This window comes from Poeciliopsis prolifica, unplaced genomic scaffold (genome assembly GCF_027474105.1).
Source record: "Poeciliopsis prolifica strain line A6 unplaced genomic scaffold, Auburn_PproV2 SCAFFOLD031, whole genome shotgun sequence".
NCBI classification, from domain to species: Eukaryota; Metazoa; Chordata; class Actinopteri; order Cyprinodontiformes; family Poeciliidae; genus Poeciliopsis; species Poeciliopsis prolifica.
The window spans coordinates 3939096-3953021 of NW_026562406.1; the positions used below are offsets into that span (position 1 = coordinate 3939096).

Below are 13926 nucleotides of genomic sequence, written 5' to 3' on the forward strand. Positions count from 1 at the left end.
CTCTCTCTGGCAGCATCCATCTGATGCGACAGGACGGAGCTGTTTGGACTGATCTTAAGCTGCTGGATTTGTCTTCAACTCATGAGACCGGGGGGGGGTGGACGGCAGGGGGCTACGTTTTTGGATTTATCCAACTTTTGGATTCCTCAATATCCTTTCATGCATAGAAATCCCAAACTTCTCCTGTCTGGCCACTGAAACTGGAAAATGCAGTCCATCCGGGGTGAGTTCCCGACTCCTTTTTATTGAAATGTAAAGCAGAGTTGAACCTGTTCTCCTCAGTTCATCGCTGACCAAAAACTCAATCACTTTTGGTGTCAAATGTCATTAGTAAATCTTACTTTGCCGCAGAGCTGAAGTCTAACTTCAGCGGTCCACCTCCTGCCTCCATGGCCGCCGGCCCTGACGCCTACCTCCAGGGCAGCATCAGGATGACTCTGGAAGACCTTGAACTGTGGAAGACATTCCATGAAATTGGAACGGAGATGATAATCACCAAACCGGGCAGGTGAGACGGGAATTTCCACACAAAAATATTCAGAAAGATGTTACTTTTCCACATTTGTGTATTCTCTTGTGTTTTCAGGAGGATGTTCCCACACTGTAAAGTGAATTTATCTGGTCTTATTCAGTGTGCCAAGTACATCTTACTGGTTGACATGGTTCCAGAGGATGGCTTCAGGTATAAGGTAAAGCCTATAAATTATAACTGCGTTGTCTTGACTTGTAAAGCTCCCTCTGTGGTTAGCAGATACCCCCTGTTTATCACCCCCCGCCCCTGACGTTGCACATCAAAGACCCCTATCTCTTCCTGTTTTTCTATCTCCTGCTGGGAGCTCACTGTACTACCCCCTGCCTCCGTGGGTGGTATCCTGCAGCCATCACTCTCGGAGCAATCGTGGGAAGTTAGGGAAGATGAAGTTGCTTATGAAAATCACCTTTTCTTCGAGGCTGATTGACTTACGACCCGTCTCCTCCCCTGCAGTGGAATAAAGAGAAATGGGAGGTGGCCGGAAAAGCGGAGCCTCAGCCTCCCTGCAGGACTTACCTCCACCCAGACTCTCCGGCCTTAGGGAGCCACTGGATGAAGCAAAGCATCACGTTCCTCAAGCTCAAGCTCACCAACAACACACTCGACCAGCATGGGCATGTGAGCGTTAAATAATCAAGGGATTTTCCATTTGATGTTGAGTTTAAAAAGATCTTTGGGGGTAATCTTACCCTGACTTGTCTACAGATCATCTTGCACTCAATGCATCGTTACCACCCTCGTTTCCACGTTGTCCAAGCAGACGACCTGTTCAGCGTCCGCTGGAGTGTGTTCCAGACTTTCACCTTCCCAGAAACGTCCTTCACTGCAGTCACTGCCTACCAGAACACCAAGGTGAGTCCGATTGACTCCACAAAACCTTGATTGTCTTCCAGTGAGGCCAGCAGATGTTGGTTTTAATTTGATTCTGTTCGGGACAGATCACAAAGCTGAAGATCAATCACAACCCATTTGCAAAGGGTTTCAGAGATGAGGGCACTAATAAAAAAAGGTGGGTCTCAATTCTGCTGAACACAGCGTGAGAAATCGTGTTTGTGAAATTTATCTAAAAAAATGTATGCTTCTGTTTAGGCATGCAAACAAAAATCCGGCATGCCTAGAAAAAAGGGCCAAGTTACCAGGCGTGTTGAACGAGGACTCCAAGGACAGCAGTTCACCAGGTACAGCTTTAGGCTACATAAATTTACTTCTTGTAATTTTTTAAGGTTTTATTGGCTCCAGTGGCCTTTATTTGACAGTGAATTGACAAGAAAGTGGGCAATAAGAGAAGGGGGAAGACATGCGGCAAAGGTCGCGAGGCCAGGAATTGAGCCTGCGACAGGACTAAGGCCTCCATATGTGGGTTGTGCTTAACCCCTGCACCACCACAGCACTCCTTGCATTTTTTTTGAAGTCATCCATTGCTTTGTGCCTTTTCAGGGTTCTGCCAGTCATCGTATGATGGTTATGATGGAGAAGAGGGGCGCCTGGCCAAAAGGAAAGACGAGGATGCTGTAAAGGAAGAGCGGTACTCCCCCTGGGGCGCTGAGAGGCAGCAGGGTGTGAGGACCGACTCTCCCGCTGGGGCCGACACAAGAGATATCTACAACACGGAGCAGCTCGTTCCCGCTCCTGCGTCCTACCAGCCGTACAGGTGAAAACCGCCGACTGAACGCGTCAAATAGTAAAACTCTGTTCCGTTGAACCGGACATTCACTCCCATCACGCTCTCCAGGGCCCATGAGTACGGAAAGTCTCCGTCCCCCTCCTCCAGCGTCGGCAGCAGCGTCACCGGATCTGGACGGAGCAGCTTCGAGTCCAGAGTTACCGACATTGCCACCGTCCCCGATCACGACTCCTCGAAGCCTGGCCCTTCGCACTGCGGACCCCAGCCCCTGCCGGGCCCCCAGGACTACAGCGGAGTGCTGAACATGACCATGGCCCAGGCCGGCAAGCCGGGGGTCATCGGCCACCACATTTACAGCCCCTACAGCACGGAACAGCCGCTGGGCCAGTGGAGCGGGCCGGGACCTGCGCAGTATCCCCCTCCTCACCCACTGACCGCCGACTACACCACGCAAGCGGTGCACCATGGCTATCATCATGGCAACGTGGGCGAATGGAGCCAATATCCGCTGTTCTCCTACTCCTGCTGGTGAGCAGGCTCTTCGGCGTCAAATGATTGAGAGCTTATTCAACCTGACGGCTGATGTGAGGCACACAGACCTGACAATGCATGCCCCAAACAACGTTGAAGGCCTGACACTCGCGGCAAGAGGAAGGTTCTGAAAGGAGCAGACCTGTGGCCCATCGGGCCTCAACTTTCAGGAGACACTGAATCTCTTGGAGCCCTGCAGGATGACTGTTCCCGTTTATTTATTTCGTATTTTGTCTCATCTACAACGTAAATATTATTTTTGTACAGAAAAAGAAGAATTAAACCTAAGCATGCAAATTATGTGTGTGTCTATGTCTTGTAATGTGAAATCAAAATAAAAAATCTTATGCAATCTTACTTGTCTGTTGCCTTGCGTTCTGACTTTCATTCATTCCCAGCACAGACGGCACTGACCGGCGCTGCCTTGCAGGGATGGAACATTTACATTTCACATCAACTCAAGATTGAGCTTATTCTGACGTACTAAATTGTTCAACTTCACATCAAAGGTTTAGATACATTTGCAGTGATTTGACTTTTAAGGCAGACATGGCTGGAAGAGACAGTGGGAGCTCAGATTCTCTCATTTGTTCACCGACTTTCAGTGAATTATAGATCAAAGTTTTAGATATTCTGTCTGTGGATGTTCGGCTTTGATCCAGTAAAGTTCTGCACTGCAGAAAGTTTGCTGAAAAACACCCGCCGCCTCGCGCAAGTCAGAGTCGCTGGTGCCGCTTGTTTGTGTTTGCACTGGGGGGGGGTTGCTCTGTCTTTTCGGACGGGCCGGCATGCATTAAAGTGACTCCGGCTCACCTGCTGAGGTTTACCCAATGCCGCGTAAAGCACCGCACGACCCCCGTTCTCCATGTCAATGAGCCTTAAAAAGCATGAAAATGGCTCCTTTCCACTGTTAGGAAACACAAGCGAGGCCTCTCACCTTCAGCCTTAGTGGATATGAGTTGCTAATGACTGCTGTAAAATACAGCAGGGGGCGCTGGGGGTGGGGAGCAATTTAGTGTAATGTGGGTTTTACACATCTCTGTAGGTCCGAGCTTCCTCATCTACTCCCTTCAGGCAGGCGAAACCACCAAGACTTTTAACAATAAAGTTTGAATTTCAAATTTAGACTGAATTCCCAGGCGTCTGTGAAGACCCTTCTACGTTGAAAATGTGACATATTAGTAATAATCCCAGTATGTTCGTGCTATTATTTAATAACATACTTCCTTGATGCAAATGATCTCTATTTAAAGGGGCGGTATTATCTTTTTTTTTTCTTCTTAGCTCTGCATAATCAAAAACATTCCTGGAAAGTTGCCTTGATGCTTTCATGCATGTGAGAAATCCTTTCATCTCCGTGCTCCAGTTGACATTTAACGTTAAAACGTGTTGATGTGAAGCTTTAAGGAGCAGGAACTCCTTAAAGTGACAGAAGCCCAATTTCAAGACTTTTCGAATTGAAAAGTAACATTTCTTCTTAAGTCATGTTTGATACATATACAGCATTTTCATAACCGAAGGGAATAATTACTTGATTGTGATATAAGATGATACTACGTGATTAAAATACACATAATACTGCCCCTTTAAAAAGAAAAAGAAAAATGACCGAATATATGTCCAACTATTTCACATTCCAGAGTGAAGTCAGACAACAGGAAACAGTGGAGCTCAGTGTAAATGCTATTTGAAGCAGAACAACCACTAAACAGACATATAAACCGAGGTTTTTGCCTGTTTTATTTTGATACAGACTCTCAACTAGGACGGGTCTTTAACTTCGGTCATTCTAACAAATCTGATCTCAACTAAGCACCAAGGTTCTGGGATTAGAGTCGTCGCCCAACTGAACTGGGAACCATTGGCTCAGTCTGAAATGTGTGGCACAGTCCCTGCTGCAGAAATGCATTCCCTGAGCATGATGCTGCCACCACTGCACGGCTTGTATATATATATCCAACGTAAGTTTTAAGTGTATGACAAATAATCGGCACAAGGAGCTTGGAATCCGTGCAGAAAAATGCGGAAAAGTTACAGGGATGTTTGTAAGTTTGTTTTTAATACTGTAATTTTACTGAATTAAGGGACATGGGTTGACAATCTAGTAAAATTAATTTATAAAGCTGCAGACAGCCCTGAGTAGGATTGCAAATTATGAATGTAAAAGCAAAATGCAAAACCTTTCAGCATCAAATTATAGAAAAAGGACCTCGAATCAGCAGTTTAAAGCAAATCACTGCAACTGATGCCAGTGAAGTTTTTCAGTTTCAAAGAAAGGCGTTTTATGGCTTCTGTTCACGCTGGGAAGCTACCATGTCAATCGGCGGATTCCCTGGAGGAAAATGAACGTTGCTTTGTTCCCCCATCGATTTCCATCGGCCTTCTCCACTCTGCCGCAGCAAGGGGGGGGGGGAGGAAGAGTAAATTCCCCTGACTCGCAAACACCCTTCTCAACTCCAGTGGGTTCAATCTGCATAGCTCTACATCAATGCCTAATGTGGCCCTTTTAATTGCTCTGCAAAGAGCACCGGATCGACCCGCACTAAGATGTTTGTAAAGACCGCTGACGTGGCTAAGTGCTCAACATGTGTCTTAAGTATCCCCCAGGTGGTGCTACAACTTTGGACGACAACAAAAACAAAGCGGAAAAGCACATAAACACAGCGGACCGTTGATCCTGGATGTCCAGTGCTGCTGTCAGCAGATCCTAGCAGATAACTTGCTGGAGGCTGGCACAAAAGTGTGAAAGCAGAAGGAGGGACAGAGGTAAGAGGCAAGGGGTAGGGAGGAGTGTGTGTGTGTGTGTGTGTGTGTGTGTGTGTGTGTGTGTGTGTGTGTGTGTGTGTGTGTGTGTGTGTGTGGATGTGGGGGGGGCAACAGATGTAGATGAAACAGCCCCGAAAAGGAAAGCGGCAGTCAGTCGGCCTTCATAAAGCCAAATGGAAAGGAACTGGTGGAGACTGGGTGGTACCAAAAAGCTCGAGTTAACAGGAGGGGAAGTTCAGATGAGGACAGCCAGCTGTGGAGATCTGGCAGCAGAGAAAAACGAGGCGCAGACATCGTAACAGACATGCAACGCAAGCAAAAACCTGAGAAATGATCCATTTGCATGATTTATCGTCCTCTTTTGTTCCCCCCTTTTTTTTTTTACCATCAAAATCGTCTTCAGTCTGGTGCTTTGGTCTCAACTAGCCACTTCTTTGGAAGAACAATTTTGTGTACAGAGATTTCAAAATTCATTAATTTGATACTTTTGTTGTTGTGTTTTATTATTTATTTTCTAAATTTCCCCCAGGTCCAGAGTTAAATGTTCATTAGAACTGAAAGTTTATTCATCCTTGAGAATGTGTTTTTGCATTTTACCATTACTGTATTACTTAAAAATGGTCTCAAAACAACAATGTTATCGTTTATCGCAATAACTTGTGGGTCAAAACTTTGTATTATGACAGGCTTCGTCAAATTTATTGAACAAGTTAGGCTTGTTCACAGAAATATTTTGAAAAGTGATCAATTGCTTATGCTCAATCGGTGCTAACGTAAAAAGAAAGAAAATGCGTTCCAGTGAGACTTCATTATCTTTTGAAAACAGCCATTATGCAGATTAACCTTTTATTAAAACCTCTTTTCTGTGTTAAACATGTTTTTTTATAGGTCTGGTGTAACATTCCAGTCATAATTGTCATGTTTTTATAAGCTGCAATTAGAGAACCATCATAATTAACAGAAATTAAATGCTGAAAACACCAGTCTGTTTTTAATTAATCCTTAAGATACACAGAAAATTAAAAGAATACGGAGAAAATAAAGACAGGAGCCACGACCAGTTGGGATGAGTGTTTCAGGTGGTTATGATATCTAGGTGGAATGCGGTACCATGAGTTTCAAAAAGTAACAAAAAAGTGTGCAAAGGTGCTTATGAAGCTCAACCAGAGGCACGAAAAGTCATCAGTGCGCCGTCCGCTCAGTGCAGACATCCTGTTTCCTGTTCTGAGTCAGAAAAACGCGGGACGGCGGGTGAGTTTGGTTCAGTCCTCGCTGGATTCCTCCGAGTTGTCTATGTCCGCGTCATCCGACGAAGCCTTGGTGTACTGGTCCCAGCAGCGGGCCTGAGCGATCACAGCAGGGGGCATGAGCGCAACGCACGCGGCGAGGCCGGAGACGCGCTTGCTAAATTCAGTCTCGCTCTCCCACTCCCCTGTGTCAGTGCTGTAGACGTGAACGTACTTCATCCTGTTGCCTTTGTTGTGGGAGCGCCCGCCCAGGACGTAGATGCGGCCGTCCAGTACAGCGATCCCGGGTTCTCCGTGTCCGGATGGGAGAGGGGTCAATAACGACCAAGAGTTTGGTGTTGGGTCAAAGCAAGCCAACTAGAAAAAATTGTTAAAAAAAAAAGGAAGCAACTGATGAGTTTTCACTCATAGAAGAGCTTAAACTGTAATAATCAGTGATTTGAATCCGACGTTTCATCAGTTTAATGGTCAAATAGAAAAAGAAAAAAAAACACCAAGGAAACCATCTCTGATGACTCATGACGTACCTGCAGGACGTCACGCCGATATCCGCGCTGATCATTGCTTCCTCCGATGACGTACACGCGGCCGTTCGCGGCAGCCATGCCGTGCCATGCCCGCTCCACCGGCCCCTCAGCGCACGCCGTCCAGTCGTCGGTGGAAGGGTCGTAGCAGTAAGTCTCTGTGAGGTACGCCATTCCTCTACGGCCACACGCCACATAAATCCTGCCGTCCAGCACCGCTCCAGCATGAGCGTACACCTGGAGGGAGGGACAGATTTAAGGGGGAAAAAAGTCAGGAAAGGGGGAAGAGAGCATTTATAGCATGTAGCACCACCATGTGGGGAATAACAGTAGTGCATGCTTTCATCCAGGTACACTGGCATGAAAGAAAATTCTCTTATTGGGAGATTTGAACAATGTCTAATGCTCCAAAAATATTTCTTCTTGGGACCTTATGAAAGATGGATTATTAGGGCCAGACTAAGAAAAAAAAAGATGAGAAAAGCAACTCTTTTCCAACTTTCTTCTGGTATTTTAGTGTCTTTATTCTGCTAATATTATGACTTGTCATACTTTTTACTTTACTCTTGTAAATAAAAAAATGACTACACATAAACTTAGTCTGGCCCTAATTTTGTGTTGTACTTATGTGACAAAGTAGATATGCGCTACTTTGAAGTGAAAAAAACAAAACAAAACAAAAACACTGATGCTCACCAATGCACCCATGTTCATACACTGACCAGTAGGCAACTCGGGGTTAAGTGCCTTTCCCAGGGGCAGATTAAAAGTTATATATGACCTGTAGTTTGCATTGCTCTGTCACATAATCGCCTAATAAACACACTAATATCTCTGACCATAAATGAAAACAATGTCGTAAGGCGCTGTTCTGTAAACTCATACTTCTTTCTTCATTGGGCAGACGAACTCCCACTTGTTGGTGACCGGGTCATAGCGCTCCACCCAGTCCAGCTCGCTCTTGTAGTCCCGCCCGCCGATTGCGTAAATATGGCCGCCCACCACACAAACGCAGTGGTCGGCATGCTGCATCTGCAGAGGCTGGATGGAGCACCAGCTGTTGTAACGAGGGTCGTATCTGAAAGAAGAAATGTTTCACAGGAGGGAATAAAGCAGGTTTGACCTGCAGAAAAATAAAAGCCAATCTGGGATCAAATCACCTAAGCCAGGCTTTCTGCACATTTCACCAACTCAAATCTAAGACCTTTTAATACTTCATCTAAAATGTAATAATTTTAGATTAAAAAAGATTGCCAAGACCATGCATCGCCACAGAAATGTACCAACTTGGTCCTGCTCACTAGCAATAAGTTTGCATTTACCCATAGCAGATGCAAAGAAGCTAGCTAGCGAGCTATCAAGGGTATAATAGCAGCTAGTCCTCTCTCACCTCCAGCAACGACTGTCTGCACGAAAGCCACTGTTGTTCCTATCTCCTCCGATAAGATAAACAAAGTTGTTGAGCACAGCGATGCCTTGGTTGGACATTCGGGGAGCGTGAGCCGCTTTGAGAGTTCTCCACTCACTCCAGCTCGGGTGGAACACCTGAAACACGTGATCCATGTCCGCAGAGACGCTGGAGCTGAACATCCCGCCAAAGCCGAGGATGCAGTGGAAGGTGGAGCGCGGCTGAGTGAGGGGGCTCTGCAGGGTGGGCTGCAACAACTCTTGCTCGTGGTATCTTAACGCCGCCGCAACGGTGTCCTTTAGCGGACACGGGTTCAGTCTGCCGTGGAGTCTCTGCAACACTTGTTTCTCAATTAGGCTGAAACGGACAGCGTCAAGCATCCTGAGGTTGCCCTTTGAGTAAAAAAAAACACAAACAAAAGGGGGCAAAAGAAGTTAACTTTGACGCAGACGAACATGTGAAGGTGACAAAAAGTGTGCGTGGAATCGAAGCGCACACACTTTTCGACTGACCTGCAAGTACACCTGGTCAGTCTCCACTTCCTCAGGGCTGTAGTGATAGTGAAGCGCTGCCTCGTACACCTCGTTCTCGCTGGCCACCTGAAGCGCATCACTGCTCAGCACCCTGAAGACGTCCTCCTCGGGGAGCTGCCGGTACACATCCGTCCGAGACAAAGTCTGAATGTTCCTGAGGATGTAGGAGTGGACCTTTGCTTTGAGATGCTCCAGTCCGTAGACGTCGGCCAAGTGGAGAACCTCCAAAATGTTGCTGTCGTCCAGCCAGGAGAACAGGAAGTCACAGCAGAAGCTGATGACATTTTCAAGCTGTAAAAACAAACAACAGACAAATATTTTAGTGAAACAGAACAAAAGGAAACGATTACTGACCAACTCGACTCGACATACCTGAAAAAGCGACGCGGCCATCAGGATTTCCTGAACATTCTCAAGCTCTAACTCGATCTCAGAAGTGTAGATGTAGTCAATGATTTTTTTCATGGCCGTGTAGGATATCCCATGAATAGGAATCTCGTTCTGCTGCATTTCCCGGAGGCCCCCAGCAAACATGCACCTAGTGGAGAACGATTACACATAGTTCGATCCAGGAAGCACTTAGGTACAGTGGTATAGCGCTTCACTGATTTGTAAAATTTCTGGGTTTGTTTTTAGCTTCAGACGAGTTGATTATTAGTCACAGTGCCTGATAAGATGCAAAGGGCATCTTATCTTAAGGCAGATTTTCGTCTGGGACCCCCACTGGTCCCAGAAGTCATTGTGTCTAGACTGCAGACTTTTGCAACATCTGATAGGTTTGCAACATGCATTAAAAAAATTTAATAAAAACAACTATGTATACTCAACTGTGTAAAAGTTTGTCTTTTACAAGACAGCTTTACTAAAAGTACCTGAAAGAGTTTTTTTTATTTTTAGGAAAGTACCTAAGATGTAACAAAACTCAAAATGAAAACAAAAGTAAGGCTGCAGCTAAATCTGTGGGCTGTACCTGAAATAATCACAAGAGGCAGCCAGCAGAACCCGGTGGGCTTGGACGGGTCGACCCTCCACCAGAAGAACAACATCGAACAGGGTCTCGCTCTGCCTGAGGGTGTCCAGACCGCCCATCAAACTGTGGAAGTGGGTCCAACACCTGAACGTCTGCCGGTCCGAAAAGCGAGCCTGTTTCCCCGAACCGAGCAGGTCCCGTCCGTTCGCAGCCATGATGAGCCGGTGACTTTCGGGCTTCATCCCTTTCACCTGCCTGGCATCGCCATCATCCGGCGTTTCCGTCCGCGAGACGCTGCCTGCTGACAAACAGGAAGAAGAGGCGCAGCTCGCGACAAGACCATTTATGTATTTGTTTTTTTAAAACGTCATTTCACAGTTACAGCAAGTCGCACACGGTCGTCCCCCGTTTCAGACGCAGGGTTGTAAAAAACGAAAGTATAATACACACATACCTTCTTCCGGTGAATTGTTAGCTGTTTCCCCGCAGCTAGGCTAGTAGTGAAGTCTTATACAAGCTAAAAACAGGTTAGCCTGCGATAACGCACTGTTTTAAATAGAAGCCTTCAGAACCTTGTTAATACGCAGAAATGTTGCCGAGTCCTTAAACATAAAGCCGCTGGGAAATGACTCCTCGGACAAAAAATACCTGCTTACAACGCAAGACTCGGAGTTCCTCAATTTCGATTTAACAGGTCAAAACAAGTGTGTTTACTTTTAGTGTTAGGGCGAAAGCTCAAACGCTATTGGTCCGTAGTCTTTCTTCATCCCGCCCAGTTTCTATGGACGAGCCAATCACGTCGCAATGACTTTTGACTTCTTATCCCATAAGGAGCCAGCAAAGCAATGTTGACTACCAAATGTTGCTGCACTACTTTTAACCACCTAAGCAGTTTTTTTTTAACAGAAATGTTCTAAATTGAAGACATAGGGGCAAAATGATTTCACAGAAAGTAAAACGGAAGAGATGTTTATCAAGACGTTGCGCTACATTTTTCTATCACAATGATCTAAAGAGTTGCTTTTGGAAAGAAGAGTCTGGCCTTTGTTGAAAAATGAACAAGAAGCTGTCTTTGTTACTAAGATTTTGTAGATCTATTGTTTGTCTTCAACATTTACGCGACGAAACGCAGGCGCGTAATTGATCGATTCTAGCTGCTGAACACAAGAGGGAGCCGTGTCGCTGCAGCATCCACCCATCACACCCACTAACAGCAACAGCTGAGCATAACATTTCGTTGACCCCTCATAAATAAATAAATATATTTATATTTATATATAAATGTGCTGCAGGAACATTCAGTAAAAATAAATAAATAAATAAATAAATAATAATATTATTAATAATAATAATAATAATAATAATAATAATAATAATAATAATAATAATAATAATAATAATAATAAAAAGCAGATTATACACAATAAGTCACAGCTGCAAGATGAGTTGTACATATTCACAGTTCAGGTCAGAGAATCTGTTGGCAAGTTAACTTTCTACCATCCATACCCAAGTGACCATTGTGCAAAGAAAGCTAAATGAAATTTGGTATGAGATTGAAACTGGACTTTTCTTTAGACCAATATGCAGAACACTGCGGTGAGTTTAAAAACAAAAATGAAAACAAAAAGTAAGTGGTGGTAGCAGCATCATGCTATGAGAATGGCAGCTATTTCAGGGTCTACTGTAATTCTGGTGGAGACATTTTCTACAAAGTGTCCTCAGTTGTAATTGCAGTGAAGCATGATTTTACAAGTTACTGGCTCAGTGGGAAGAAAATAGATGCACACCGCACTTTTAATATTCATAAAACATGGGTATGGTGTGGTTCAGTGGGCGGACACAATATCCAGAGGCTGTAGTCCTCGATGCAGCTGGCCTGGGTTCGATTCCCGGCCTCGGGTCATTTCCTCCCTTCTCTCTCCTGCCACTAACGAACAAAATATTTATCCTTTTCCTTCTAATTTATAATTACACACTACTTGTGTTGGTCTATCACATAAAAACTCACAAAACTACATTGAAGTTAGTGGTTCTAAAGTGACAATGTGTGAAAGTTCAAAAAGTATGAATGCTTCTGCAAACTCACTATAATTTTTTCCTCCCATCTGTTGTTTTCCACATCAATAACAGCAGATTGGTAGATTTTCTAAGGCAGCTTTGGTCATTATGGCTTTTTTAACACGCACACACACACACACACACACACACACACACACACACACACACACACACACACACACACACACACACACACACACACACACACACACACACACACACATATAAATAACACTGGCTTCCGCCTTACTTAGGCTTTACAGCTCCATTCATCTTATGTTGTGACTTCGATTTGCGTACATCATTTCCTGACATGCAGAGATTTTTTCCTTCCTCTCTCTGGTTGCATAAACACAGTTGGAATGATCCATCACTTGATCCATTTTTCCGTCCGACGTAAACTGCAGCGTGGCGCGGCAGGAAAATCCAAAAGGGAGGCAAGGGGCGGATTTCTGTCTTGGACGCATAGATGTTTTGACAGGAGTCACCAAACATATTAGATGGCAAACCAAAACGTTTTTTCTTCTTCCTGCATTGCACCACCAACCAACCCAAAAATTGCCTGCTGCACTGCTGGTATAGGATGGAAAGCAGCAAATGTGACATTATGCAAAGGCATCGTGACATGCTACGAACATCCCAGTTCATTTTCACGCATTTGTGGCTGATCAGGGTTACCTGATCACAGGACGTCGTGTGAGGAGACCACAACAGTGGAGTTTCTGTTGGATCCTGATTTCACGAAAAAGCCCCACTGGTTGGGCAAATTACTGAGAGTGCAGCATTCCAGTGCATTAGCAGCGCATCACCTTTCATCAGCAGAGGGCCATGCAGAGAGGGCACCACAGTCCCCGGGACAGCAATGGCAAATGAAAACAAAGTAGGTAGCATTTACGGAATGAGCTGTCAGCTTCCACCAAGCAAGAGGCTGGAAAATGGAGGCTGGGAATAGAGGCTTACAGAGAAACAGAGCATTGTCTCCGCCACGATCTTCAACAAATACAAAACCTAATCAACTCTTTCAACTTATTTTTTTTTTTTAAAAAACCCCCAACAAAACAACAAACTTCAAAGCTATTATTCTGGGGGGATTATTCCAAGGTGCCATTTTTGAGCATCTTTTGAGCATCAGGTACAGTATATGCCGAGAGCACAATGAGCTCTAACAAGCCATGCAGCGGGCTTTTATGAGAAAGTGAATGTGCCAGCCATGTGCAACAAAATAGCCTCTGTTCGTTGCATCTGATAAGAAAAGAAGCTGGCAGCCCAAAGGACAATACAGCTGATTAGTTTGGGACAGCGCAGCTCCACTGGTGACGGTTAGTTGGCCTGCATCTCTCTATTTTCTAGCACTGAAACTTTTCATGCTGAAATGTACAAAGCAAAGCAAAATCAGCTATAATGTCTGGCATTGCTTGTTAGAAATTTTAACGGATGTGATATATGTAGTTCTTTCACAAGGGTTGAATGATCACAGAGACATAAAATGAATAAAAAGTCAGAGAAAAACTTTGAATCGGTATGCACAAGCGTATTCTCAACTAGAAACAAAAGGTCACCTTAGTAGTGATAATTCCTGTTTTTTGTTTTTTACAGGCACAGCTTGAACATCATATATCTATAACTATTTCAAATAAACAATCATATAGCTATTTTGGACCACACACAGCAGACGGTAAGAATTAGAAAGCAAAGATTTCATAAGAGCACTATTTTGTACAGAGGATACA

At 44.8% G+C, this 13926-nt stretch overlaps 2 protein-coding genes across 3 annotated transcripts; one reads left to right on the plus strand and one right to left on the minus strand.

Annotated features, from left to right (window-relative positions):
- The first annotated feature begins 207 nt into the window (after positions 1–207).
- Positions 208–2688, plus strand: tbx16 (T-box transcription factor 16). The gene is made up of 9 exons (XM_055050771.1): positions 208–223; positions 352–508; positions 587–689; positions 986–1150; positions 1238–1384; positions 1471–1541; positions 1622–1710; positions 1970–2183; positions 2265–2688. Exons 1-9 carry the CDS (start codon positions 208–210, stop codon positions 2686–2688), a joined length of 1386 nt encoding a protein of 461 aa, XP_054906746.1.
- Positions 2689–5906: 3218 nt separating this feature from the next.
- Positions 5907–10856, minus strand: klhl22 (kelch-like family member 22). 2 transcript variants are annotated; one of them, XM_055050872.1, is made up of 8 exons: positions 10590–10856; positions 10136–10433; positions 9538–9703; positions 9145–9456; positions 8615–9024; positions 8110–8302; positions 7228–7461; positions 5907–7057 (listed from the first exon to the last, which is right to left on the minus strand). In XM_055050872.1, the coding sequence occupies exons 2-8, from the start codon at positions 10375–10377 to the stop codon at positions 6716–6718; spliced, it is 1899 nt and encodes a 632-aa protein (XP_054906847.1). In that variant the 5' UTR covers positions 10378–10433; positions 10590–10856; the 3' UTR covers positions 5907–6715. The 2 variants fall into 2 exon arrangements, with proteins under 2 accessions (XP_054906847.1, XP_054906848.1); XM_055050873.1 differs by having other exon boundaries at positions 10136–10436.
- Positions 10857–13926: the final 3070 nt, after the last annotated feature.

Bases quoted from the DNA above. Each gene is read 5' to 3' on its own strand.
- klhl22 (XM_055050872.1), bottom strand. From the start codon at position 10,377: ATGAAGCCCGAAAGTCACCGGCTCATCATGGCTGCGAACGGACGGGAC. The intron at 9,025-9,144 runs GTCAGTCGAAAA...TTTTACTCAAAG, and splicing joins CTGACCAGGTGTACTTGCAG to GGCAACCTCAGGATGCTTGA. The intron at 8,303-8,614 runs GTGAGAGAGGAC...TTCTTCTTTCAG, and splicing joins GCAGACAGTCGTTGCTGGAG to ATACGACCCTCGTTACAACA.
- tbx16 (XM_055050771.1), top strand. The intron at 1,542-1,621 runs GTGGGTCTCAAT...GCTTCTGTTTAG, and splicing joins GAGGGCACTAATAAAAAAAG to GCATGCAAACAAAAATCCGG. The intron at 1,711-1,969 runs GTACAGCTTTAG...GTGCCTTTTCAG, and splicing joins CAAGGACAGCAGTTCACCAG to GGTTCTGCCAGTCATCGTAT.